Source organism: Megalops cyprinoides, chromosome 4, assembly GCF_013368585.1.
Source record: "Megalops cyprinoides isolate fMegCyp1 chromosome 4, fMegCyp1.pri, whole genome shotgun sequence".
In the NCBI taxonomy this organism is placed as follows: Eukaryota; Metazoa; Chordata; class Actinopteri; order Elopiformes; family Megalopidae; genus Megalops; species Megalops cyprinoides.
Window position 1 is genome coordinate 15,863,977 of NC_050586.1, and position 26,753 is coordinate 15,890,729.

At 45.1% G+C, this 26,753-nt stretch overlaps 2 protein-coding genes across 2 annotated transcripts; one reads left to right on the top strand and one right to left on the bottom strand.

The window, feature by feature from the left end:
• Positions 1 to 47: 47 nt before the first annotated feature.
• On the bottom strand, positions 48 to 9,155 carry tctn2 (tectonic family member 2). The gene is made up of 18 exons (XM_036527795.1): positions 8,986 to 9,155; positions 8,616 to 8,729; positions 8,357 to 8,430; positions 8,058 to 8,250; positions 7,719 to 7,819; positions 7,117 to 7,316; positions 6,721 to 6,841; positions 6,363 to 6,519; positions 5,446 to 5,464; positions 4,696 to 4,844; positions 4,284 to 4,358; positions 3,910 to 4,008; positions 3,572 to 3,689; positions 2,573 to 2,676; positions 2,032 to 2,179; positions 1,375 to 1,518; positions 980 to 1,068; positions 48 to 603 (listed from the first exon to the last, which is right to left on the bottom strand). The coding sequence occupies exons 1-18, from the start codon at positions 9,080 to 9,082 to the stop codon at positions 482 to 484; spliced, it is 2,124 nt and encodes a 707-aa protein (XP_036383688.1). The 5' UTR covers positions 9,083 to 9,155; the 3' UTR covers positions 48 to 481.
• Positions 9,156 to 9,878: 723 nt separating this feature from the next.
• Positions 9,879 to 25,787, top strand: si:ch211-225b11.4 (thyroid adenoma-associated protein homolog). The gene is made up of 30 exons (XM_036527283.1): positions 9,879 to 10,100; positions 10,329 to 10,509; positions 10,695 to 10,781; positions 11,025 to 11,201; positions 11,446 to 11,571; positions 11,686 to 11,806; positions 11,978 to 12,120; positions 12,329 to 12,413; positions 12,501 to 12,637; positions 12,731 to 12,928; positions 13,120 to 13,843; positions 14,469 to 14,621; positions 14,982 to 15,091; positions 15,199 to 15,359; positions 15,591 to 15,760; positions 16,099 to 16,275; positions 16,754 to 16,902; positions 18,217 to 18,354; positions 18,499 to 18,603; positions 18,701 to 18,901; positions 19,418 to 19,568; positions 20,174 to 20,423; positions 20,520 to 20,756; positions 20,850 to 21,054; positions 21,442 to 21,648; positions 22,739 to 22,977; positions 23,530 to 23,700; positions 24,274 to 24,540; positions 24,751 to 24,953; positions 25,385 to 25,787. The coding sequence occupies exons 1-30, from the start codon at positions 9,967 to 9,969 to the stop codon at positions 25,636 to 25,638; spliced, it is 5,661 nt and encodes a 1,886-aa protein (XP_036383176.1). The 5' UTR covers positions 9,879 to 9,966; the 3' UTR covers positions 25,639 to 25,787.
• The last annotated feature ends 966 nt before the right edge of the window (positions 25,788 to 26,753 follow it).

Below are 26,753 nucleotides of genomic sequence, written 5' to 3' on the forward strand. Positions count from 1 at the left end.
CAGTTGAACTTCAACACATAATAACGCACAAAATAAAATTTCCCTGGTGCCTTAGAAAAAAAAAATCACATACTGTCACAGTGAAGCAAGGACATGTCCTTCCTACATTGCCCTCAGGATGTTCAGTGAGCCAAAGATTTTACATCAAAACCACACCACTCACTGCATTAATTCTGTACTGCTTGCACTTCAGTGGTAAAGTGAACCACTGAATCTGCTGGCTGATACAGATGTGACATGAAAACACTGTGTGAGAATTAGTCCGACTATGGTAGAAGAGCAAAAACATACCTGACTTTAAAGCTTACAAACTTTCACCTGGTAATACTTTTTTGACAACAGTCGATCTCAGTAAGGAAGCCATGCTCACTGTTAGTGTTACTGAAACAGGGAAGACTGACAGTAATAGAACAGCAGGTGAATATGTCTCCCTCAATCAGATGAAGAGACAGTTCTGTTATCCTGTGAGTGAATGTGAGGTTTACAGGATGGCACTGCTCCACGCCTGCCGGATCTGTCTCCATGGGGTCCCCAGCACAGAGGCAGCAATGAAGAAGAAGACCAGGATCAGGCCTTTAGCAAGGGACTGTGAGTAGGGCTCACCTGAAAGAGCACGAGGGAGGGATCAAGGCAGGAAGAAAAAGATGATTCTCTTGGATGATAAATGCTCATTGATAGATTTACCATTTGACAGATTACCATTTTGACATGCAAAAACCATCCCTGTTGCAAACCTAATTAGGAAGACAGGGAGATCGTCGATCACCTAGGCTGCTTAGGAAATCACCTAATTACAATATAGGGTTGAGATAATATTGGATGTCCAAGTTAACTTAACTTATAAATAAACAAGTACAATATAAATGTTTTTCATTAAGGGGTTAATGAATTGAAATGAGTGGTAATAATGTAATAATTACTATTTGACAGAAAGGTCTGAGTATTGCAAAACACATACTTGGCAATAATTGGATCTCACCTGTGTAGTATCTAGTGAGAGGATATGCAAGCTGGGGCCAGCAAACGTCATTCCTGTCACAGTCATATTCAGTGAAATTGATCTGAAACCTGAGGGACAGAATCACAAAATGCTACCATCACTGCGTTGACCGTAGCCCACAAATTAAACAATGCAACAAGCCAAGTCAGACCTCTCAAACACAAATCAAACTTGTTGCATGCATAACAACGAGTGGAATTTCCAAGTCTGAGAAGTTGAAAGGGGTTCAATCTAAAACACAACAAAGCACTTTTTTTTTTTTTATTTAGTGGGACCTTAAATATTACGTACATGTCTTTCATGACGGATGACAGTTTATCACAATTTTTTTTTTTTGAACAAAAAGTGGGTACGTCTACGGGGGAGTTGCTCACCTGGTTTTGGGGGGGCCAGACTGGGTGGGAATGTGGATGAAGGTGACAGCAGAGCTCAGAGCGAAGTACTGTTGAATAGTTGAATTCAGACAGGGAGCAGGGTTACCCCCTCCACACTCCATCCTCCATGTCGATGCTGCGTAACTGCAGAGGCGAGTGACACACAGCACACAAACAGAAATCCAGACAGTAATTATGATTATTATTATAATTATTGTTGTTTTCACCCCACATACACCCAGGAGAATGGCAAAACACGAGACAGTAGTACCAGTAAGACATAGTTTTTGTTAATTTATCATGAAAATGAGTTTAAAAAGTTTGATATGTTCACGCACTAATGGTAGAAGCTGTTCTGTTTTGAGTCTGGGCAGTACGAGAATTATATGATTATACGATATATGATATGTCATATATGATTGGCGCAATAATATCCTGAGGGACACAACCCGAACTACAGTATGTGTGAAGCAGCGTGTGTTGTGGGTATGCTAGAGTGACATCACCAAAACTCACTCGTCACCCGATCTAAACCTGAGGACATCTTGTCATCTGACACAGTCCATCCATCTTTTATGACCGGCCTTTACCTCTCAGGCGGCGAGGCAGGGAATGTGCGTTGGAAGTGCGAGGAGAGTTGTCACTGAGATTTCTCACCTGACCTCCATGGCTCGGATCTCCGTCTGCGGCTGGCCTCCTACCAGCCCCGTCACTGCAGTGATTACGAGGATGTTCAGGTGAGAGGGCACGCCCACACAGGTGCCAGCGGGACTCACAGCAGGACTGCTGGCGTTCAGGGGCACAACTGTGGGTCACAGACAACAGTGCATGGCAGCTGTGAGAAAGACAGCTGAAAATGTGACAGACCAGAGTGAACTCCTGTATCATGTTATGAATATAAAATTGAGGTGGACCTAATACCAAAAAATACCATACCAATGGTATTTTATGTCCTGAATTTGTATTTTTGTCACCTAAAATGTAAGACAACTCTTAACAGATCTGTAACAGGTTTCTGATTTGAGAGTATGAAAAAGATTTATTTCATTCTAAGATGTTGAACAATTCCACAGAAAATACACAAGTGTATTTTCAAGTGTATATACAAGTGTATTTTTATGGACATGGAAATGGCAGTTTTATGTTGCGATTAATGATCTGTATTCGGTTAACACATGAATGAAAAGTCAAAACTTACAGGTAATATTCACCCAGTCAGCCAGGTTGGAAAAATTGGAGTTCCCTTTCCTGGCTACATATGTTGCATTCACCAAGGCAGCCAGAGTGCTGTGCACAGTTTCTCTGAGTAAGAGAAGACAAGACCATTTTAGTCAGGAGAGGTGTGTCTGTAGGTGTAGGTGTGTCTTATGCTGTGCCAAAATCATCCCAAACTCTGAGCTGAAAAAACAGGTGATCGTACCTATCTTCATGGTTTGGACACTGAGCCTCTGACCTCATGAGTTCCTGGGCTGGAAATGGTATGGTGATCTATAATATGCTGTAAAAATTACTAGAGTTTGTTGCTAGAGTGCTTTCCTACTGCTGGGAAACTAGCAGACCTGTGGCTCCCAGATGCTGTTTCACAGTCACATTTCATGACGTTCTCATTTTTAATGCCTGGCACTGTAGGGCATTGTAACATTGCTTGTTGTCCTCACAAGCAACCAAATCATTTTAACTCTCTGTGGTACTCAGGACAGCATTTCCCTCACACTGAATCAGTGTGTCACACTGAGATTAGGACACACACACATCCTTATGACAGCAGAGCTCCAGAATCTTCATGGTGCCTCTTTGTGAGGATTCTCATTCAGAGCATTCCATGGTTATACTGATTTTCCTCTTACAACCCAGGCAAGGTAGCATGGTTCAGAAATTTAAATATAAAAATAACAAAACTGGTAACAAACTGAATATGCTGTGTATAAAAATATCCTATTCAAAACTCAGTACTACATGGACATGCACACACAGCCATAGTGGGAGACCAGCAACCTGATAGTTTAGAAACATCAGAAATGTTTACAGACTGATGAGAAACGACATGCAAATCAGTATGATTCTGATTCAGTCCTATCTGCTGTAGTAAGCAATTCACCCTTGACCCTTTGAGATGAGACTCTCTAGCTATTCTTTTCTGGTTATTCTATTTCTGCAGACTGCAGTGCAATTGCTCTGGGTATTAAATACGACTCACCTGAGCTGGCTGCAACGGGCCAGGTCCTGTACACTCAGGGATAATAGGCATCCGGCGGTTGCATTCTCCCCAAACAGAACCTGCTTTGTCCCCGCAGAAGTGCAGAGGCCCTCCCCAACTGACAACGGAAAAGTTTACGGGCTGTTTAAACACAGATGTCATGCTAACAGTAATGATTACACAATGGCACATGACTGGATTATTTAAATAAAAAACCTGTTTGAAGAACTCGTTCAAAGGTTTCTCTTAAGTGTCAGACAGCAGCAGACGCCTCTCCATGGATCAAAGTTTGAGCAAGTGCCCCACAGCTGTCATTTCTACAAAGACAGCCACTGTACCTGGCTGCCAGAGACTGATGTCCATCCTCTGGATGGTTCCTGCGTCGTTATCCCCAGCACTCACAGATCCACCAATAACAGGCCGTCCTACCTGATAACCTATGGTCAAGTAGAAATCAGATCACATGGAAGAGCTGAGTGAGGAACGAGCTCGGTGAGATTACATGCTGAAGTAAAATTCAAATCCTGAATTTAGTCACAACAGTTGATGTAATTTCTCCGAATCCCCGAATCAGATAAAAACCAAGGCAAAAAAAAGCTATTGATTTTTTACAGAGAATTTGTTTTAAATATTTGGGGTGGGATCCTTTTTTGCCAGCCTAGAGAATCACAGACAATCACAGAGAGGCACATACAGAGACACAAAGACTGACCTGGGTTACCCGAGTTGGACTGAGCTGTTATATTCCCATTCACAAACGTTGCAGAGAATTTGCTTGTTAAATAGACTAAGAGAGAAATGTTAATTAGAATAAGAATGTGTAATTATACTGTACATATATATATGTGTGTGTGTATATGCGTGATGATATTTACAACAGTGTCACTAATAACTACTATAAAAACAATATTACCATTATGTTTACTCATGTTTGCACATGTAAAGAAAATTGTCCGCTTGAAGAAACAAATTAACGATGTCTATCACATAAATTTATTCTTTTATCTAAATACTCTTTCACATGTACACAATCCCCCTTGCATTCGAGGTACAGATGCAACTGTGGATTTATATGAACAATAATAAGGACACCATTGAACAGATAAATAGAAAACTATGCTTACTGCTTGGATTTAAGGTCACGTTTGCCACAGTCTGAATCACTGTGATGTCGGTGATGCCATTTCCTCTCCAGAAGAATGTGTAGTTCAGGGCTATAGTCACCCTTCCACACCCCTGGACAGCTGGCAGGGACAGAAATGGTTCGAAAGTCCTCAGTTTAAAGTGCTTATTCTTTGGACTCCATAGTGGTTGAGATGGTAACGTCATTTATAAACAATGTCCAGAAGAGAACATTGCCAGTAAGGTTTGGCTAGTTTCTTCCGGGGTATTCAGGCAGGTAGGTTGGCCAGGGTCCCCCTGTTGCTCTGCTCTTGATACCCCAGGACTTACCTGTACATGCAAATGAGCTAGACAGTTACTCAGAAGAATGAGCCTATCCTCTGACAGCGTTTGGCCCCAGTGCACTGTTGGACTTGTAGTGTGAACAACAGTTGCAATATGCATGCAAGTGTCCCAGAGCATTACATGTAGCTAGCCCTGCGATCTTACATGGATGTGCTTGTCGGTGCAATGGTGTATAATTGGGAACTACAGCAATTTGTGTAGAAAAATGGGAAAAAATGCACATCAATGTTAATGACTCCACGGAGGTTTCAGTGGTGTCTTGCAAAGCGAGAGGCTACCAGGGCATATGTAAGCAATGAGTGAGGAGAGTTATTTTTACTGTGATTGTGATAACAGGCTTGCTTTCCCTGGACTGACCTGTGGAGTTGGCCTCCACTTCTCCACTTCCTCCCTCCACTTCTTCAAACACACTGACAGTCACCACACCTGCAGTCAACCATATGCATAGAGTTTGAGGAAGAAATATTAGTTCACTAAAACAGCAGGGCATATGCAAGAATAAAATTAGGCTACAATGTGAAGCAGTTCACCTGTAAAATGTAAACAAAAAACAAAACAGATAGTGAATCATCCCATGGGTGTCAGGGCTCCGCCCCCTTAAGCCGCAGTGTTTTTGTTTTCCCTGTCCTTGTGCTTTTGTTTTCCTTGTGTTCCTGCCCCGCCCTGCTCCCCGCCGGGTCCCCGCCCACCTGATTCCCTCATTGCCTGCACCTGCCTGCCTGCTCACCTGCTTCCCACCTCCTCGTCACCCCAGCCCTATATCTTCCCTGCGTGTCTCTGTCTTGTTGCTAGTTCGTTTCAGTAAGTTTCTTCCTGTCTCGTCCCCGCTCTAGTAAAAACCTGAATTCTGATTGCCGTTTGCCAAATCCTGCCTGTCTCTCGGCTTCGTCCTTCGCCCGCCGACTTCAACCTGTCTGACACTCTTCGCCCGCCTGGTTACCGACTCTGCCCGCCCCGACTTCCGATCCTGGATCTGCCCCCGGACTGCTTCCCCGTGTTTTTGAACCCTGCCTGTCCCTGTACGACGAACTGCCCGCTGATTGTTATTAAACGCTTGGCTCCGTTTACCCAGTGGTCCGCGTTTGTGTCCCGATCCCCGTTCCTGACAATGGGTGCTACTTGCTACTACTAAAAAGCATCAATTTAACCAAATTAATCAATAAATTAATAAATTGAACATTGCAATAGAAGGTTCCAACGCAGACTGTACCAAAGTGTCTAAGTATCATAAGAACTGAATAAGAAAGCACAGAGCAGTAAAAATGAAAGGATGAATCAGAAGACAATGTGTGTCTGTGGACAGGAGCAGGATGGAGGAGCCTACCCCCCCGGCCATCGATCACACGGACACTCAGTTCAGAGGCACTGGTGAGCAGGGGAGGTCCAATTGGGCAGGACTGGAGATATGTCACACAAGACGCCTCAAAGTTCTGCAGAAAAGCCACAGGGGCACTGTCCACACACTGGCCAACCATGGATTGCTGGTGGAGGAAGAGTGTTAGAAAATGTTAGCAAAGCGTTGGCAAAAACTTGTTGTAGAGGATCTGCATGGGTTGATTCAGTACAATATCCATTTGTGTTACAAGTGATTATAAAGCTAAACACACATGTGCACACATGCACGCACAAACACACACACACACACACACACACACATATGTGCAGAGACAACAGTCTCTGACCTGGGGGATAGTGAAATACTTTTCATCAGCTGTAAAGATGGGATCGCCCTGGCGGTAGCCACCACTGGGTGCTGGTGCAGTGAGGATTGGGGCCTGGAAAGATGCACTGCGTTTGGGTGTGCTGAAGAAGACACAGGAGCACAGAAATTACAGACTGGAAAGAAAACCAGGTGAGAGCCAAGCAACATAACCAGACGTGGAATTTAATGGTAGGGACATTCAGACATATTAATCACCTTTAAGAACAATACCTGGGAATTATGGGAAATGTGGACGTAAAAATCAAGAAAGCATTCATTAGACAAGGAAATGACCAAAAGCACACAATGAGGCCAAGCAACTCTTCTGGAGCCTCTGTGCAACAACATAGCATGATTGTGTATAACTCTGTCTCACACTGTTGCCCCCTGGTAGAAGAGTCCAAGGAAAGGGCTGTTTTCAGGGGGCGAGGTGACACAAAGGAAGGGGAACCAATCAGGCGCATTGTTGGCAGACTGCACAGAACACTCGTAGTCAGGGGCGAGGGTGATGTTCCCACCAAACACTCCAGGGAAGCACTGTGACTCAAACAGCTGTAGAGCATCTAGGGAGCAGTCCTGGGAGGGGAGAGACAGAAACAGGTACACAAAATGTACATAAGACATATAAGGCTCGCAATCAAACTGATTTCAATGTGCTTTAGCCTTAAATTTGAGTAACATGCGAATGTTATTTTCATTTTCAGTATTTTCACAAAATTATGAGTTTGGAAAAAAATAAAAATATGATGTAAAAAAACTTAACACTTTCTTAAAGTCAAGGAATATGTGCATAGCAACTTGATTATCTCTGGTCGCCCTACTTGTTTTAATTAATAGATACATGAAACAAGCTTATATCAATACACCTTGATCATCAACTTTAAAGTCTTTCACATCTAGCTTCCAAATGTGTTGTTCCTCTTCCTCTTCACAGGGGGTTACAGTGACTAGAAACACAAAATGTCATGATGGCAATACCTCATCACAGCAGCACCTCACATCACAGGTTCCTGCGGTCAGGTCACAGGGACATGAGCCTAGTGGCTGGTACACTTGGTTAGGGATGATTGTTTTATTGTCTAGGAATCACAAGAGCATCCAATTAGGGAACAAATGGCCAATATTCTTACAGTTCATAAACTTTTATTAAGCACAGCACACTGAAAAGTACAAATTGCATATTAACCCTAAAGACGTGTTTAATTCATTAATCAAAAATTAAATACTGGTTGTAAGAAGTGAGATCTCTTCTTTTACTTTACTGTATACAGCAGTGGCTGGACATAAGCACCAGTTCACCCAGGAAACATGACTCACCAGACACTGGGCCTGTGGGGAGGACCAGGGCATATATTTGGGCCTGCACCAGTAGTGTGGCCACGGTCTGATTACCCTGGCAGGCTGACACTCGTAGCGTCTCCAGGACACAAAGGGGTTCTGGACAGCAGTCTGTCTCATTGCCACAGAGCTGCAAGCTGCGGTTCAAACTCAGCTCCACCTTCAGGGTGGTCTGAGGAAAAGAGCCAGCGCATAAGTTATATGTATAAAATGGTCACATAATCACTCTGAATGTTTTACTGATCGGAAACCAAGTAAATAAGAGTGAGAAATGCCACCTTTCCCAATGCTTCCCGTGTGAGAACCCACTGACCCCCGTATTCTTCTTCACAGGAGGGCGGTGGAAGACGTCCTGCAAAAACAGTGATTTCACCCTACAAGAGCTGGCTTGTACGGTTTAACTGGTTTGCCCTCTTCTGATTCAGCTACTCTGCTGTCTTGGTAAAATAAATTACGCATTTAATAGGGTGAAGCATTCGCTTTTTTAATTTGTCACAAAAAACAAACTCGAAAATAATTTTTAAATAATGGTCTTACCAGTACCGTTTAACGGTGAGACGGAGCTCAGAGTCAAATTAATATCCGAGGAGGTTCCCAGTAAGAAGGCAGTCACTCTTGGTCCAGAGGCGAATATAGATTGTGGCTGGAAAACTGAAAAATATTATAGACATGCCACTGTTGAGAAATAAAGTTTTTTTAAGCAGCTTTTTAAAAAGTTTTACTAAAGTAGCTCGCCAGTTTCAAATGAATAGGTAGCTAGTTACCAGGAGCTAAAAGATATTTGTAGCTTGAACTGTTAGATTTTAGTGGAATGACGAGGTTAGTCAACGAGGATGCTTGGAATAATTAGTATGAGATTAAACAGTTAGCTAGCCAGATAGCTACCGACATATAGACACAAACTTACCAACATCACCGTGTACATCCATCATAAAAACGATCAGTGCAATATATATACACTTCTGCAAAATAAATGCACATCGTGCAGAGAAACTGATAGCCATGATTGGCTATCTAGCAAAGGTTATATTAAAATTGGATTGCTAGCTTGTGCGTTCATGTAGCCGCCATATTCCCAAAGCGTTGTCATGATGTCTATGGCAACGAAAAACCAACCAATCTACGCCCGAGACTGTCCGCTATCTCAGGAAGGAGTATTTTGAGGCAGCTGACGTCAACTTTAGCAAAAAGGGCGACAGCGAGGCCTAGTGGTGGATTTCTACATTTCATAATTTAGTGCGGGGAATAGTAGTGTAACTGTGGCTATCCGCGTTGTGGCGTTTCCCATACCGTCTCAGCAAGACATTTCCTCACTGTAAAGCTTCGTGGGACGTATTCATGCTTAGCAGACGATGGTCAGTCAATTTCACCTCTACCAGGGCAAACAGACATCACTGGATTATCGCAACAAGAAATTACTGAAGTTACAATCACTGGGGGACCGGATCGTCACATACCATTTAAATATCATACTGATGATGAAACATTTTACGCATCCATCATTCTCACCAGACACTTCTATTCCCCAAAGCATAGAGTTGAATGCTGTATTTACAATAAGATGCACCAACAATCCTTGTATTTGTTCAGTGCCTTGTTAAGTTGAGTTAAAAGAAGTTAAGTTAAATACTGCAGAGAATCTGATATCGACAATTAACAGTGGACGATGAATTCATTTCGCTTTATATCACGTTTAAAATGTGTTGAGTTGCTTTAGGACATACGTGCAAGCAGGTGGCGCAAGAGCAGACAACCACTAAGTGTAACACAATCTCTTGGCAGGCTTCTGCCTGGCATGCGTGCTTTAATGTGGACGACAGGAGAAGTGTTGTAGGGCTAACTGGCAATCATCTGGAGGTGTTTGGTCAATCTGAACACGTGTGAAAGTATGTTTCGGGACGGGTCGGTGGAACGTCATATGGAAGCCTGCGTTATCCTTTATTTAAACGCCAAGGACAAAATACCTGACGATGTTAGAAATACACTTACCTTTGTCATCGAAAAGCTTAAAGCATGCACAAGGTAAAATAGTCACCAAGTTACTGTCTTGCTAATTTGTCAAATGTTTGTGTTTAGTTTGCTGACATATCATTTAAAATTGTTGCAAGGGTTATTCGCGATTACCGTATCGCTTGTTATCAGGCTAGATAGCTAACAAGCTAGGTAGCCACTGAGCCACATCTTAGTTTTTGGGAAGCTGGGACATTGTGTGATTGTACATGCCATTTAAAATGCTGTCTCCATGTGTAGCAACAGCGCAAAGCGGTGCAAAGAACGTTGCGTCGAGGAGGCTTCGCAGCTGCTGAAAAGGGTAAAAGACAAGCACCTGCAGGCGCTGGAGATCGAATATGTTCTTCCACTCGTACAGCTGCTCATCGCTATGCAGCTGGAAATGCAGCACATCTCCACAGCCTGCCGTAAACTGGACCAGGTACTCGCCTTTGTTGATCAATTAAAAGGCGTGCTTTATGGGGGTCTTCTTGTCTAACAAGCCAATTTAGTACAATTTACTGGTACAACAGGTACCAGTATCACGACTTTTAATACCATTAATACTAGTACCTACCCATACCAACTTAGAACCACTGTTTTATGCGTTAAACCGTGTTGTTGCAGATGATACAACAATTGTCAGACGTCAACCACTCCCTCGTTTTTGCAGAAATGCAAGTTTGTGTGAGTCACCTGGTGGATACAGATCAGGTAGATGTTGAAATTTACTAGCTTTTGATTTATCATTCATTTCAACACAAGGAGGTAACAGCTGTAACATGTCCATTCTTTAACAGATATTGACAGTAAAGGATCTTCAAACAGGTTAGTCTACAGTTTGTACTGAAGAAATTATTTTACAAATTATTGTTGACTTCGTAAGAGTTGCATGACATAATAAACAGTAATTAATTTTAAATAGGCTTAATAGATTTCTGCATAAATCTTATCTAGCTCCTGGCTGTGTTTGATCTGTTGACAGCATGCATGTTATTGGAAGATAGCTCTTTGGGGCGTGAGGTGTGGAGACGAGCCTGTCCATCCCTCCTCCACAAAGTAGCTGAAGTGTTCCCCATTGCGCTGGAACAAGAGGCATTGAAAAATGGAGAATGGTGTTACCTCGCAGTCAAGGCAAGTATCAAACCCACTGACAGGGGAACGGAGAATGTCATGCCTTTGTCAGATGTAAAAGTTCGTCCACCATTGGCAAATATTACACTGTAATAAGTAATATACACCTTCTAGACATTTGAAACTGTTTACTGTTGTGTGAACAGGTGGTGGCATAGGACAATATCCTGAGGTATCCTTTGTGTTGAACAGCGTCTGCTGTGACTTGTGGTCATGGGGCACTGAATATCCCCTGTATTTACAGGCATGCCTTCAGATATTTCAGCTGCTGCATAAGGAAGTGGCACCTCTGGTGTGGGAGGGGGACCCCAGGGACTCCAGGGCTGTGCAGAACATTGGGAAGAACTTGATGGCTATCATCCTTGGAGAGGTGTGCCCTGGGTTTGCTTGGTGTCTCACATGTGTCTTTTTGTGCAACGCAGACTTAACAAAACTACCGACTGCTACTGTGTCCTCCTCCCCATTTTTCCATGTCTGTGAATAGAGCTCCAACAGGGACACTCGCTTCCTTGCGGGCACTGCAGTCGCCATGTTGATCAACACAGCGCCGGAAGCCCAGAGTGGAGGCATGGCCACACACAGTCTGCTGCAGATCACACGCACAGGTGAGCAGTGTGCGGCCTGTAGATCCACTGGGGGGAACTTACTGGAGTCTCGTATGAAAGTGCAACTTTCTCACGCAGTAGTCAGGATTGGTTTTTTTCTTTTGAATGATGGTTTTGTTGAGTAAATGCAGCATCAGGGCGTGTAGTCATGTGTGTGGTTGCATTTCTCAGATCCGTGGCTGCTGTGTGTGGGAGGACTGAGGGTGGAGTGTACACCCAGAGGAACTGATGGTGTGGACCGGCTGGCTGTGGCCAGGGGCCTGCTGACCTGCTGCCGCAAGGACATCCTCGCCAGCAGTCTAGACCGCAAAGGGGTACGACAGAGTAATTATTTACAGTGATACATCTCTTCAGCATGAACACACACGGACTGAATGCTTTGTTTGAGAAGAAAGTCGTGTTGCAAGTCATTGGTTTTTCAATAGTCTTAATCTCCTGTCTCTGCCAGTTCTTAATAATGCTAAAGGAGTCCCTCTTACCTTCAGTCTGCACCTGCTGGATGAATTCCACTCTCTGTCACAGACTTGCCTGCTCCTGGATGGACTTTTTCCCATTGTCTCAGCCCTGTGTGAGGAGAATCTTGATTGCCACTACTATGTTTTCCAAGGTACAGTGAATCTATGCTGCTTTTGTACTCTAGATTTTTCTGTGACCAACTATGCCATAACAGCCCATTGTTTGGTTTTTTTGGCAGTGTTCGCACTGTGGCTGAAGTGCCTAAAGGATTGTCTTGGGGGGGTGTGGGAGGTCAGGGGCGCCCCCTTGCTGCAGGAGGACTCCAGCCTGCAACAGCGACTCACCCAGGTCATCTGGAACAATGCAGAGAGCCCGGTGAGCTGGCAGTGTATTGCGTTGTTTGACCGTCTTGATGTTTAACAGTAGCCTCTTTGGAGAAGATGACTTTTGCCCCTATCCCACTCGCAGGTGGAGGGCGTGACAGAGTTTGTGCACAGCTCATTCCGGTTGTTGCTGGAGATTTATGAGCTAGATTGCCAACACTTTGGGGACAAAGAGAAGCCTCTTTACCTTGCCTTACTACAGCGCATCACTTCACTTCCGTGGGAGGCCAAAGCCAAATACTTCCCTCTGTGTGCACTTCTTCCATATGTTGGTACAACCATGGTAAGCACCAGCACTCTTCAAATTGAATTAAACTCTTAACTACCAGTACATAACAATGATGTCAGTTACTAGTACTTCACTGCCGAATTCATGTGTGCTGGATGTCTCAGATTATGTCTTCAAAACTAGTTTGTGGATGCAGGTGCCAGTTGTTAAATATTGGATGCGTTGGCGGCCTTCTCTTGCACCAGGTGCTGAACCAGTTTTCAGAGCTGCCCTGTCATCTTCTGAAGTGCCTCTCGACCAATCACTTGTCCCCATGTGCCTCAGAGGTCTACAAGTCCATAATTCAGCAGCAGAAGCGCGAGCTGTGTGGGCGTGTTGCTCAGGATGCCCCGCCCTCAGAGGCGGAGCTGGCGGAGCATTGGGCCCAGCGGTGGCGGCCGATGCTTCTGGAGGCCCTGACCTCTGATGTGACCCTACTGCAGAACAATGCCTCCAGCTACCTCCTGCCCTGGACTCTGCGCACATTTCCAGGGGCCTCCGAGGTGCTGCAGGCCCCACTGGTCCCCGCCAACCCGGGACACCTCCGTGCCTGGACTTGCATCATGAGTGCGCGCAGGGCAGCGAGTGGCACCTGGCCCCTGGAAGACGACTCTTCCTCAGAGACACTCAGGCTGGCGCTTGGCTCCCTTGATGACAGCGTCCGGCTGGCAGCACTCAACCTTCTGTGCTGCAGCCCCAAGACCAGCCAGCCCCCGACACCAGGCGAGCTCTCTGCAATGAGAGACTTCATCCCTCTCAATCTCAACAGCGAGTCCTCCCCTTTCCGTCAGCACCTGCAGGCGGGGGTGAGGAGGTTTCTGGTCCGCATCCGGGACAGCTGCCTGGCACGCCTCAAAGGGAGGAAGGAGACGAATCGGGCTGTTTCCAGCCAGGAGCGGGAGGCAGACTGGGTGCTGGATCAGGGAGTAGGTGAGATGCATGGATCCTTGAAGGGGGAATCCTCCATATTAAGTATGTGATTGGTTTGGGAGGTTTGCTGACCTTAGAAAATTACTTAGGACCTTTCAGAGGAGCCTTGCTGGTTATTATATCAGGATTTTTTTTTTACTTCTTCCTGTCAGGGTTTGATCTTTGAGTTTTGGCATGCCTCCTCCTATACTTAGCTGTACGCCACTTACAGCAAGTATAAAACTGTTGTTACTGTGTATATGCATTTGTGACCCATATAAAGTCATCATTAGCTGGTAGCAGCTTCCTTTGCCCCTGCCAGGATGCCAAAGATGGTAAGCATGAGAGTGAAGCATTATCCATGTAGTCTTGTCTACAGAAGTAAAATGAATTGCCCACAGGAGGATTTTAAGTGGTTTATTTGACTAAATGGGTCCTTTTCTGTCTTGTGCAACTGGATTAATTAGGGCCCAGTGTTTTTTTCCATAAAGATCAAACCATCACAGGACCATATAAATCACCCTCATCCGCCACATGGACATTTTTAAAGTTTAGCTTCACTTTGAGCGATGCTTTGCAGAGTGGGCACACTGTTCATCCATCAGGCAGGAGGATGGATTGGCTTCACGCAGTCTCTCTTTGGCAGACTTTGTGGACTGGCTGGCCGAGCTTCCTTTTGCCTACCTCGCTCCAGGGCACAGTTACCAGAGGAAGAAAACAGTGCTTCTCCTGCTTTCAGTCTTGTTGGAGACTTGCACTGATACCTGGAGCCCTGACAAGAAGAAGGGCCAGCCTCCAGGTGAGTGGGGGGAACAGGCTACCTGCCATTTGTGTTGCCATTTTCTTCCCATGGCTGTTCCCTTATAGCACTGTTAATTCAGTTCTTATAGACGGGTATTTCAGGGTAGTGGTCTTCAACATAAGTGTTCAACAGTGCCTTTCTGTCTTTAATTGCTCTGTTTACATTTCAAGATCATCAGTTATTTCACTTCAGTCATTCAGGAAACATAACGAAATAATGATTAAACAATCATAATCCTAATTGTTTGTAATTAAGACATCCAGTGGAAATTCAGAGACCTGCTTGCACTCCAAATCTGTGATATTGTTCAACAGTGAGATGGATTTGCCTTAGTTACCAGAGCTGTTTTTTTTCCAGTGAATATGTCTGCTTTGATAAAGTGGGCAAGGCAAAAAGGACAGTGGGATTTCTTCTCCAGGTCAAAACTCCTAGTCCTTATTGGCTGTTTAGAAGACTCCACCAATGAAGTAAGTGGCCTGTTAATTGTTAACGCATAAATCTACCCATGTGATGAAAAGAAGGGTTGTCATCTCTGTGCGTGCCTGCTCACTGAAGGCATTGTGCTTTTCCGCAGATCCGTGAGCTGTCTGCCGGGCTGCTTCTGAAGTTTTTCTCCCCACGCCTCCCCGCTGATATCGCCCCTGCGCTGTTTGAGAGGGCAGGCAGGCTCTTGTGTAGCCCCCGTGTCCAGGATGCGCAGACAGGAGCTCTGATCACCAGGATCCTCCTCCAAATGTAAGGAGCGCTAGACTGCCACTGTCAGGAGCCACAACCAATCTAATGAGCCATTCACGGTAATACTGTGTTGGCTGTGTGCACATAGACATATCTGGCTAAACTGAGACACACCTGTGTAGACCCATCCAGGATACACAAACAGGAGCTTTGATTTCCAGGATCCTCCTACAAATGGATGTAGTGTTAGGCTGCTGCTGTCACTGAGTGGGCTTTGTGTTCTCTCTGAAGGTCTGAGGACATCTCTGTCATCCTGCGGCGTGAAAGCACACTGGACAGCACCAGTCTGCAAGATGGAAAGACTGTAGCTCTGGTCATGTACCTGCTTCGAGAGCTGGAGCAGCACTACCTCACAGCCAAGACCGACATGCTCCTTGCAGCCAAGACCAAGCCGATACATGGTAAGACTCAGAGAAAGATGGCACAGATGCTCTCATTGGATTACCTCCTCACTTTGTTTGGAGGAGAGGTTGCATCACTGTTATTTGGGTCAGGTGGCAGAGCAGCTCTAAAAGCTGTTCCAGCACCTGGCGAAAGAAAAGTCCATCCGCACACATCAAGTATTCAGCAACTTGAACCTGTATTCAGAAGTTATTTTTAAAAACATTTTTTGATGCATACAGAACCATTTGAATTCATTGAAGTGATTAAATCATGACGGCCAGTCACTTGCTCTGTTGAAATCAGCCGCAGTGTTGAATTGGACCATAAGGCTTCTCGTACGGTCCCGTTGATGTAGGGGTTGTGACTGCACTCCAGAGGTGTCTCCTTGACAGCTTTGATACCCTGGGCTCAGTACAGAAGGCAGCACTGGGGCCGAGTGTAACAGAGACCATCCTGGGCCTGCTGGAGAGGATTACTCTCCTCCTACTGGGTGTGCTGTATGGAGATGAGAGTGCATGTATGGACGATCAAGGTAATCTCCCTCTGGAGGGAGACGCTAATGGCTCTTTACTTAATTTGACCATGTGTCCTTCACTTTGGTAATATGGCAACAAACAGCATTTTTCCCAATATTCTCTTTGATTATGATGGATTGACAATACTATTACATTACATTTTTAGCTTTGCAGATGCTCTTTTGAAGAGTAACTTACACAGCATCCGTGTGTACAGCTGGTTGTTTACTGAAGCAATTCAGCTACCTTGCTCAAGGGTACAACATCAGTGCATTGAACTAGTAAGCCAGTGAATCAGCAACCTTTGCAAGCTCTTTGTGCTTATAACTTGATGACAGCAATAATGAACTGATCAGGCAGAAGTTGTATCACATATATTTCACTTGTATACACAGCTTTTAAGACTTCAGCCAATGGCAAGCCAGTGTCTTGCTTCTTGTAGAGCTGTGCTCATCACTCTAGATGCCAAGACCAAACCCTGTGTTTATGTTCCAGAGGCGCCACCGTCTTTTTGTGACATGGGGAACGCCATTCGCTCTGTGATCACCCAGGGCGGGGGGCATAGTGAGGGAGAGGGAGAGGACTGTGTGCTGCTGTCAGAGGAGCACAGTCTGGTCCTCACCAGCTGCTGGGTCTCTCTCAAGGTAAGGGTATTCCAGCCAATTCGGACATCTCACTCCCCCTCAGTGCTACTGTAGCTGCTTGGGCAAATATCAAATAACATTACCTTCTGAGTGTGATCCAGTAGGGATTTCAAGTGTGCCTTGTCATATTTCCAGAAAAAGCTAACCGTTGGCAAGTTTTCATATTCTCAGCCTGAAACTTGTAATCCACAGGAGGTAGCAGATTGGGGTCTAAAAGAACAAATAAGCATGGAGAAGAGCATTCATGCAATAATCAGAAATGTCTTCACATTTGTGTGTTACTAGCAAATTACACATTCACCTTTTACCTCTTGGTTATCTATCCTATCGATTGCTATTTTCATTAAAAAAGGCACTCTACACTAGCTTAGCACTTAACTTTGTATCTTACTGGCCTCTTGTAATACTTGACGATAACTACTCTTAGCATAGTGATGCACTTATTTGGAAGTCACTCTGGGTAAGAGTGTCTGCTAAATGAAGTAATGTAATGTAAATGAAGTAATGGTTGCATTGTCTTTGTAGGCAAGCTTGTGTTATGATACAGTATTTATTTAGATGTGCAATCAGTAAGAACAGACCCATTTTTCAGCATGATTCTGTAATTTTACAGAAGGTGGTATTTGCTATTTTTGATCAGGGGCTAGCAAGTTGGTTCTTGAAAGGCATAGGTTTCTTGTTTTGTGTCACCAAAGCTCCTATATAGTTTGATCTGTTACTACCCCAAATTAGTCCATGTGCATTTGCACACCTTGTATATGTATGTATATGGTCAACTGCAGTAATCGGTCCAGTGCAGTTCATACTCTATTTACTGTAATACGTGATGCAACTATGCAGTTAATAGCTTAGATGAAACAAACACCAGAAGCATCTCTGGCGCTCCAGGTCCAGCACAGCCTGTCCATTCTTAGCTGGAAGTTTATAGCTTGCTGCAAATGTTATTTATGATGCACTTTCTGGCTAGCTGTTATTATGGATCTAACATGATCATAATCATCTGTCATTACTATCGTAAATGGAAAGAGACACAATGTAACACCATTAGGTTATTATCTCAGGGTGAATTTATAACTGTCCTTGTGGTTACATTGTCAGATTAATGGAGCAGTACACTTTCGTCCACTGTGTGAAGAGCGCAGGGCTCAGGGGTTGCTATGAATGGTCCATTAAGGTTCAACTTCAACTCACGCTGCCATGAGTAAGCGTGTCTGCTCAGAAAATCAATAATGTGCATAATGTATCCTGCTCATAAACAAGTGCTCTTGATGTTGTACAACCGCCTTATTGGAGTTTTTGTTTTTCAACTGAAAGGAAATAGGGATTTTCTTAGGCTGCTTTGTTGAGAACACCTTGGCAACGCCCTGCTCCGCAGAGTCCTGCCTGACCACAGAGTATCTGAAGAGGGTGGCAAAGGTCTTCAAGGACATCCTTCTCAAGTGCCGCCATTGGGTAAAGACCGCACTCCTGCATTCCTGCATTCAGTCACAGCACCTTCACAGCAGTGGGACATTTCTACCCAAAACCTACCTCATATGCTGCCCTTGCTGGATTACACCAGCGCACATTCTGTTTCTCACCTGCCTCTGTTTACAGGGAGCTGTGGAGGGATGCTGCGTAGGCTTCACAAAGTTTTGCGCCGCGCTGCTGAGCAGTGGGAATCCAGAGCTGCAGGAGATTCCTGCTCAAATGCTGAAGCAGGTACATCCACTGTGTAGTACTGTGATGTCATAATCGCAGAGGTTCCTCGAGGCTGCTGGGCCTTTGCGGTCTCTGACACGTGTGGTTCCTTCCCCAGGGCCTTTTGGTGCTCCAATCACCACGCAGCACCTCTGTGACACGGCGGGCGGCGGGGCTGCCCATGCTCATCCTCTGTTTAGTGGCTGCAGAGGAAGCCAGTAAATCCCGCCCCCTACTGGCCCTCAGCATCAAGACCCTGCAGGAGACTGCCAGCACACCCGTGCCACAGCGCTGGGACCAGACAGTGGACCTGCCACAGGTGCGCACACACATACACACACACGTTTGCGTACCAGTGAGGAGCACTCCACCTGTGGAAGCCCCTGGAGACTGGGTCTACAGTGCAGTTTTTCTGAATGTGGGTGTTCATATCAACTGTGAATTACAGACAGTAATCTGAATCATGACTGTGGGAGGGCAGAACCCCAATGGGTTATTTATGTCAGTTACTCAGACAAAAAAGTAATGCATCACCTTTCAAGAACATTCTATTCCAGTAAAATGTAAAGACAGATCATCATTTTGTTCATTTTATTACTTTTTGTAATGTCAATAATAATTTGATATTTTTGACATTTTAATAATTTATTTTGTTTAATAATGTGTTTAAAGAGGGGTAGTGTCATCAAAAATGTCAACCAAAAGTATGAAAACTATAAAGCCCAATTTACAATTGTATGCACTATCCCACTTCATCACTCCACTTTAAAGCCTGCCGCCCTTTGACTGGAGACTGTTGACCCCCCTGTTCTGACCCACTTTCTGCTGCCTGCAGGTGTGTGCGGTCCACACGCTGCAGGCCCTGGTGCGGGGCTCTGGCCTGGGAGTGGCCATACTGCAGTATGCCTCTGCCATTACTATTCTGTCCCTGAAGCTCCTCAGCTCCCCCTGCTGGGCTATGAGGAATGCAGCACTGCAGCTGTACAGTAAGAGCCCCTCCCACCCTTACCCAAACCTCAGGAAGACATTCTCTTTTATGACACTTCATCTGTGCCACAGTAGAACTCCACACATTCCATAGATTGTGCTGCCATTTCAGTATTTTTAATGTACACTAGGTGGTGCAGTTTCTCCACCTATCCAACCAAGCTGGCAAACTTGATAGGTGGGCCACTGCAGTACTTCATATTTCCATCACGTTTCAGGTTTTCTGCAGCACAAAAGTTCTTTTTTAAGACTGAGGCATAAGTTGATAGTCAGAAGTTTCAGAGGGAATGTTTCAAAAGCTTTCAGGGTGACCCAAACCCTGTGATTCAAATTTGTCTGGACTCATCAAGACCTTATAAAAAAAACCTTGGGATATATTTAGCACACTTGCAGAACATTTTCCTTGTGCGCTCTCAACATCAAATACCTATGAGTCTAAATAGAAAACTCAACATTAATTCTGGTACCTAATTCGGCATGCATGCACGTGAAATGATGATAATAGGTAATAGGTTTTCAGAGGTTGCCGTGATGCACCATTCTTTGTGACGCACTCTTTGCGTGCTGCTGGCTGAAGCAGTCACTGTCTTTGCTGTGATGCCAGGTGCCCTGTGTTCTCGGATGCTGGGCCAGCGCCCGGGAGGAGAGGAGGGCTCGTCGCAGCACGGGATGTCACCCCAGGCCTTCTTCTCGCACTACCCCGCCCTGCAGCCCTTCCTCCTTGAGGAGCTGCGGCGGGCGGCGGCCGAGCCCCAGGGGAGCTCGGGGGCGGCCCAGCTGCGCCTGTACCCCTCCCTGTTCCCCGTCCTCACCCTCCTGGGGAAGCTGCAGCCGGGGATCCATGACGAGACACGGTGCGCTGGCCTTCGATGAGGAAGCCTATGCAGAAGCGTGACGATAAACAAGAAGGCGCTTGGTGTAAAGGCCTTTCCCCTGCCTTCTCTCCCCAGCTCCCTGCAGGCCTTCTTGGGGCCCCTGCTGCAGCTGGCAGCCAGCTCCATCCACAACGTGAGGGTGATGGCAGCCAGGGCCCTGGTCGTCATGATGCCCCCAACTGAATACACGAACACTCTGCTGGTGCTGGTGAGAGATCTGCCAGAGCCCCAAGACCCCTGCTGCCACAACCGCCTGCACGGACAGCTTCTACAGATAAGAGCCGTTCTGGCAAGGGCTCTGACTGCTGACTGGTAAGGAGAGACAAAGGACTTTCTTGTATGCGTTTGGAAAACGGGTCTGTAGCTGATATGTCTGCTCACATCTGGGCCTGCTTCACTTCACAGCACACAGGAGGAGTCATTTTCGAACCTGCTGGAGCGGTTTGAGGCCAAGCTGTGGCTTGTGACGTCGTCTCAGAGGTGTCCCGTGATCCGCTCAGCCTACCTGAGCGTAGCGGCCCTGCTGGCCAGGTTCCTCTCGCACAGTTTCCTGGACCATTTGCAAGCCCTGCTTTTATCAGAACTGCACAGCTCACCACACAGACTGCAGGTACTGGGCCCCTAGGGATGTCAAATAAGATCACATACTCTACCCTCATCCTATACATTATTAAATTATTTATAAAACTTCACTACTTCTCTGCAAATTATAGTGTTTTACAACCTGTTTAGTAACCGTCTCATAAGCTGTTTCTGTTGAGGCTTTTATTGCAGAGCAACTTTCTTGAAGGTATGATGATGATATTTTTATTTATTATTTCTTATGTGTTGTTATAGGTTTTACATTTAATGCATAATACACTAGTACAGTACATAATTACTTTACTTTCCTTGAGGTTATTGTTTTGCACGGAGAGCACCATGTGTTATGCACTTGCCCTGTCAGCACTTCAGCTATGGCTAAACAGGCAACCCGACTTGTTTGTGCTCTGTACAGATGGGCTCCGCCTCTTTCCATCAAAACTCGGTCCGCTTCCTGTGCGAGGAGGCAGTGAGGTCTGGAGACCTGCAGCGGGCACGTCAGCTTTGGCAGAACCTTCCCGGGGGCAGCCCTGACGTGCAGCTGTCATTGGTGGGATGGGTGGCAGAAGGGCGGATCTGGAGGGGGACCGGCTTGCAGCAGGTGCTGGAGACCGTTCTGCAGGTGAGATGGCAGCTGCAGTTCAAATGCGCTGAGAAATGAGTTTGGCTGGAAATGGGTTTATTTCTTTTTAAGAGAGCACAATACAAGGAAACGGTTCCAGGCAAGGTGCATTTTCGTTCTACTTCCACATGTAGAAATCGGGTTGAATGTCTTTTTCCTCTTTTTCCTTTCCCACTACAGAAGGAGTGTGTTGCTGCTTATGCCTCTGTTTTATTTACACTAATTGGGGTGGACTGAAGGACCAAGCCGAGACTGGGAATTTCCGCTCTCTTTGTGAAATTTTCCTCTCAGACATCAGACAGTCCCCTTGGAATAATAGAATAATAACTAATCAAATTCAAGACCTGACTTCATTCTCTCCATATCCTGGGACATGGCATAATTACATTAAGCATGAGGCCCAAGAGCACTTCCTGCACAAAGCCTGATAAGGGCCGTGATTTCCTCTAATGGGGCACAATAGTTCGTAAAATCTAATGTTGAATCTTAGATTTGGCTTACTCAGTGGGACCCAATTTGTTTTTGTGTTTCTGTGACCTTGATCATAGGGCAAATGCACCTTACAGCTGGGCCACACTCTCCAAAGCGCAGTGTGGTTATAAGGTGTATATGTAAACGTGAAGTACTGGAATATAAAAATGTAGCCATTATAATGTAATAGTAGTAGTAAACATCCAATAGTGTACTGGTAGTAAGAAGAATTAATGTACATATTTGCTGCCTAGTATACAGTACCAGTCAAAACGTTGGACGCACCTACTCATAGAAGGGTTTTTCTTTATTGTTACTATTTCCTATATTTTAGAGTAAAGGGTAAAGACATCTAAACTATGAAATAACACAAATAGAATTGTCCAGTGACCAAAAAAATGTTTAACAAATCAAAATATTTTAGATTCTTAAAAATAGCTAAAATATTTACATAGGCATGAACTTCACTGTTTATATTTGTCTAAGAAGCTAATTTCCAGCATTTAATGCAGATCAAAATGTCTTTGAACGCATGTTTCTTGTTATCTTAATGTTATGTGTCCAAACTTTTGACTAGTACTGTTCCTTCTCTCCATCAACATGTTTTTACTGTGAGTAGGTGAACCTGAAAACCGCTCTGCTGGAAGGGACTGTCCACTACAGGAGGACCTATTTGGCAGCATTGGTGGCAGTGATGACCCCAAATGAGGCCAGCTCCCCCCGGGGGCCCCCTCCGGCCCTGCATCCAGACTCAGAGGAGTCCGCCGAGCTGCTGCTGGGAGTTCTGGAGCGCAGGGAGGGCGGCCCTGAGCTCCTCTCCCTGGCCCTGTGCACCGTCAGCCTGCTGCTGTCCCACAGGTGGCCACCCTCAGCTCTCTCTTACCACTGCCTGTTTGCCCAGGGTATTGGTGAATTAGTGCCTTAGACCATCCCTACATTGCTGTAGTTTTTAAAGCTTTGTGACAGCTCATTACCACAAAATCACAATGAAGTGTTTTGATGACATAATAGATCAGTGTGTATGTCCTGAGAATCATGCTTTTTATTTAGGGATGGACTTGAATTCATACTTGTGTTTTTAGGCTTGGTATTTTGGATCGATTCATTTTTAGTCACGTGTCAAACCATGCACAACCATGGAAAAACATTTGATTCAATAATGAATGAGTGGTATGTTCCACTGTCCTTGACATGGGCCCATGCCTCAGGCTGAAGACATGCAGTTTGGGTGAATTCAAAACCCAGTCCTGGAATCAGTGCATCCTTAATGTTATGACAACAACCATAACAATCTAGAGATGTGGAGATGTGGAGCCGTTTCCAGATGTTGTGAGTTAAGATGTTCTCTGCGGTCAGGCAGATGAATTTCCTGTGTTACTTTCACTTTTCTTAACCGCCCCCCCCCCCAAGCTCTGACGTGCAACTGACTGAGCGCTGGTGTAGCCTGCTGGAGGTGCACAGGGCACCAGGGGCCCCCGAAACCCTGAGGCTGGCCTGCGCACGGGCCCTGTGGACCGCCGGGGCCCCCCTCATCAGCAGGTCCCTGAAGGACCACTCTCACTGCCCGACGCTGAGCCCCAGGTAGGGCCTCTTGGCCTCCCATGTACTAAGAAGCACACTCTGCCTTCTAATCCTGAAGGATTAGTATTGTGTCTGCCCTCTAAATAAGATCACTATTAATTTATGGTTCTGATATCTGCCTGAGTAAAAAAGCTTTCTGAATTCACCCAGAATTAATTAAGATCGCTTCAGTAATTTCAAAAATCAGGGCAGGGGTTTGACTTTTGGTTCATCTCTGCTGCTGTATCTTTAAGTGGTGTTTGTATTAAAGGGGAATTCCTGGTAAAGTCTGTAATATGCCTTACAGTGCAGTATGCATTATCTAAATCAGCACTTTCTTATTGCCCACCGTGACTCAAAAAAGCATTGCTCTCTTGTGCTGTGTATCATTGTGTCTCTGCCTAGCACAATGTCAAGGAATAGCTTTGCATTTTTCATTCCTTTGCATTCTGAATTACTACCCTCAGTGGTTAAATGCTTATCAAAATATTAAAGAGCAGTTGAACTGCTGCTTTGTAAATTGAATGTATCTGGTCTTAAAAGGCTCTTACTGGGTGTTGTTTGGATGAAACTGTTTTTGTGTCCACTGTGTAGGTTGCTCAGCACTGGCCTATACCTGCTTCAGGATGAGAACCAGCAGGTGAGGACAGAGGCTGCCTGCTTCGCCTCCACAGTGGGCCACATGTGGAAGGGCAAGCCAGAAGAGCCCTGCTTTCAGATGCAGGTGAACCAGGGGATGCTTTGCCTCCTGGACATGCTGCTGGAGGAATTCTGGGATAGCCGTGACACTCTGGAGGCTCTGATGTGCCACCTGCCAGAGTCTGACCTGAAGACATTGCTGGAGGAAGTTCAGAACACTGAGTAAGTCTCTCTTGGGAGCGTTTCTGAAATTGTATTCCGTATCTGTTTTGTTGTTGTAATTTGAATAGTTTAAGACATTTTTAGACATTTAAAAAAAATGTTTTGTTTGTTCATGGCAATAACGTTGGGAAGAATAAGGCGGAGTGAAATTTTATTTCTGAGACGCCAGCTACAAGCCAGGAAGAGACCTTAATACTCAATGTTTTCCAGGTGCGTCAGTCTGTACGAACAGGACGAGGCCAACGTGTTTGCCGAACCTGCTGTCATGTCAGCGTGTCTGCTCCCCTACCTGCTTCAGCTGGCTAAAAAACTCCCAGAATCCCCCTGTCTCAAGAGACGTCTAGTAAGATGGGCCGAAGAGAATGCTGAGGATGTACTGAAGAATGTCAACCTATGCAAACAGTTCCAGCCAGGTACAGATGAGAGGTCTCAGTAACAGTACAATGAATTACCACTGTATTTGATCCGATTTGTCAGAAGATTCAGATATTTCTAAAAAAGTAACGTGTACCCATGGTTTTTGTGTTGTTTTCACATGCTGTTTTACTTAGAGCATTGACCTCAGTTCTGATAGCTCTTTCTGTTTTGAGTGTTTTTTGTAGTAGCATCTGCTAAGCAAAATGTAATGTAAAAAAAAAGTAATGATAATGTGCCTATTCCCAGAGAAACAAAATTTTAGTGCCAGAGGGTTCCCAGGATACATGCTTCCCCAGACAAAAGATTGAGAATCAGTTTTCCAAATCTTAATCATAACCTCAAACATTAAATTAAAAAAGCTGGTCCAGGTCAGCACCTGGGGGTACGTCAACCCTGATGGACCCATGTAACACAGCCTGTGCTGTAGTTTCAGGAGAGCTGCTGGCCCCGTCCTGGCTGGGGCTGCTGGTGGAGGCGCGTTTCCACCGAGCACTGTGCGGGCTGTTTGCCAGGGCGGGCCTCCTCCTGCAGCTGCTGGAGACCCAGGAGGAGCTGAGGGCCCTCTGCTGCCCCCGCGTACTGCATGCTGACCTCCAGGGGGTGCACATGCTCCTCTGCAACCACGGTGTCCTGCTTCCAGAAGCCATCCGCGTGGCCCTCGGCCTGCACCAGCCCCTGTGAAAGACTCGCTCCATCTGTGGCCCGCTCCTAACACCTGGCTCCTCTCCTCTCCTTTTAATGTATACCGAGCATCAGAAGAAATGTCTTGCTGTATTTATGCATGCATGTTTTCAGAGGACTGATAGTTTTAGCTGGTTCTCTTGACAAGCCAGGATTTACTGGTTCCTAGTTTTTCTTAAGATTTTTTTTTCCTTTATATGAATGATCAATTCATTCTTTTAACAGCAGAAATATTTAATCAATGTCAATATACTGTTTTTTTCTGAAAACATACTTGTATTCATCATGATGTTTTAGAGACTCAGTATTTCTTGTTAAATGTTTTCCCAAGTGGAAAAAATGCTGACGAGATACTTCATATGAATAATTGCCATTATGTGGCAAGCTTGAATACTGAAGGCTTTCAGTGCACTGCTGTTACTGCATCAGTATCAGTGTCAAGTGCTTAGTGGGCTGGGAGTTATGTAACAAATTACTGAATTCAGTGCAGTGAGTGTGAAAATATTCCCGTAAACACTGATGCTCAGTGAGGCACAGCTTTTGATTAATTTTGATTAATTTTGATTGAGCAGGAGGGAAAATGCATTCAGACCTCAGTTAACCTATTGAACACTTCCTTCCCACAAAACCCTGATGAAAGGTTATTTTACGAAACTGGTTTTGTTGTTCGGCCTGGCATTCGTCTGGAGGTGGTTTGTGCAGGAAAGCAACTAATAGTCTATTCAAATGTAATGTTTTTAAATGAGGATTTGTTCGTAAGATTTTATGCCATCTCAATGCCTCCTGGTGTTTATACAGGTTTTCAATTTTGTTGTCCTATGAAGCGGTCCTTTGTCTTTCAGCAGGTCCTCACATGATTAATCATGTTTATTCAAATGTAAATTTTAGGCTGATCAATAAATGATTTTGTTTTTGTCATTTTCAGTTGATTACTGAAGTCATCCTAGTCTGTCTTGATGAATATGCAGATTGTGTTATGCAGAATATAAGTAATTTGCATTGGAAAGATGGGCTGACCCAGTCACAGCTTATTGAATCAGGTAGTTTCACTGCATGGCGAAGGCAAAAGCAATTCTCTTCCACTGAAAAACAAATGATAAAATACTCAGTGTGCG

Bases quoted from the DNA above. Each gene is read 5' to 3' on its own strand.
- si:ch211-225b11.4 (XM_036527283.1), top strand. From the start codon at position 9,967: ATGTTTCGGGACGGGTCGGTGGAACGTCATATGGAAGCCTGCGTTATC. The intron at 10,101-10,328 runs GTAAAATAGTCA...CTCCATGTGTAG, and splicing joins AAGCTTAAAGCATGCACAAG to CAACAGCGCAAAGCGGTGCA. The intron at 15,360-15,590 runs GTAAGGAGCGCT...TTCTCTCTGAAG, and splicing joins ACCAGGATCCTCCTCCAAAT to GTCTGAGGACATCTCTGTCA.
- tctn2 (XM_036527795.1), bottom strand. From the start codon at position 9,082: ATGGCTATCAGTTTCTCTGCACGATGTGCATTTATTTTGCAGAAGTGT. The intron at 7,317-7,718 runs GTATTGCCATCA...CTCCCCTCCCAG, and splicing joins TGAGGTGCTGCTGTGATGAG to GACTGCTCCCTAGATGCTCT. The intron at 1,519-2,031 runs GTGAGAAATCTC...TCGCCTCTGCAG, and splicing joins ATCCGAGCCATGGAGGTCAG to TTACGCAGCATCGACATGGA.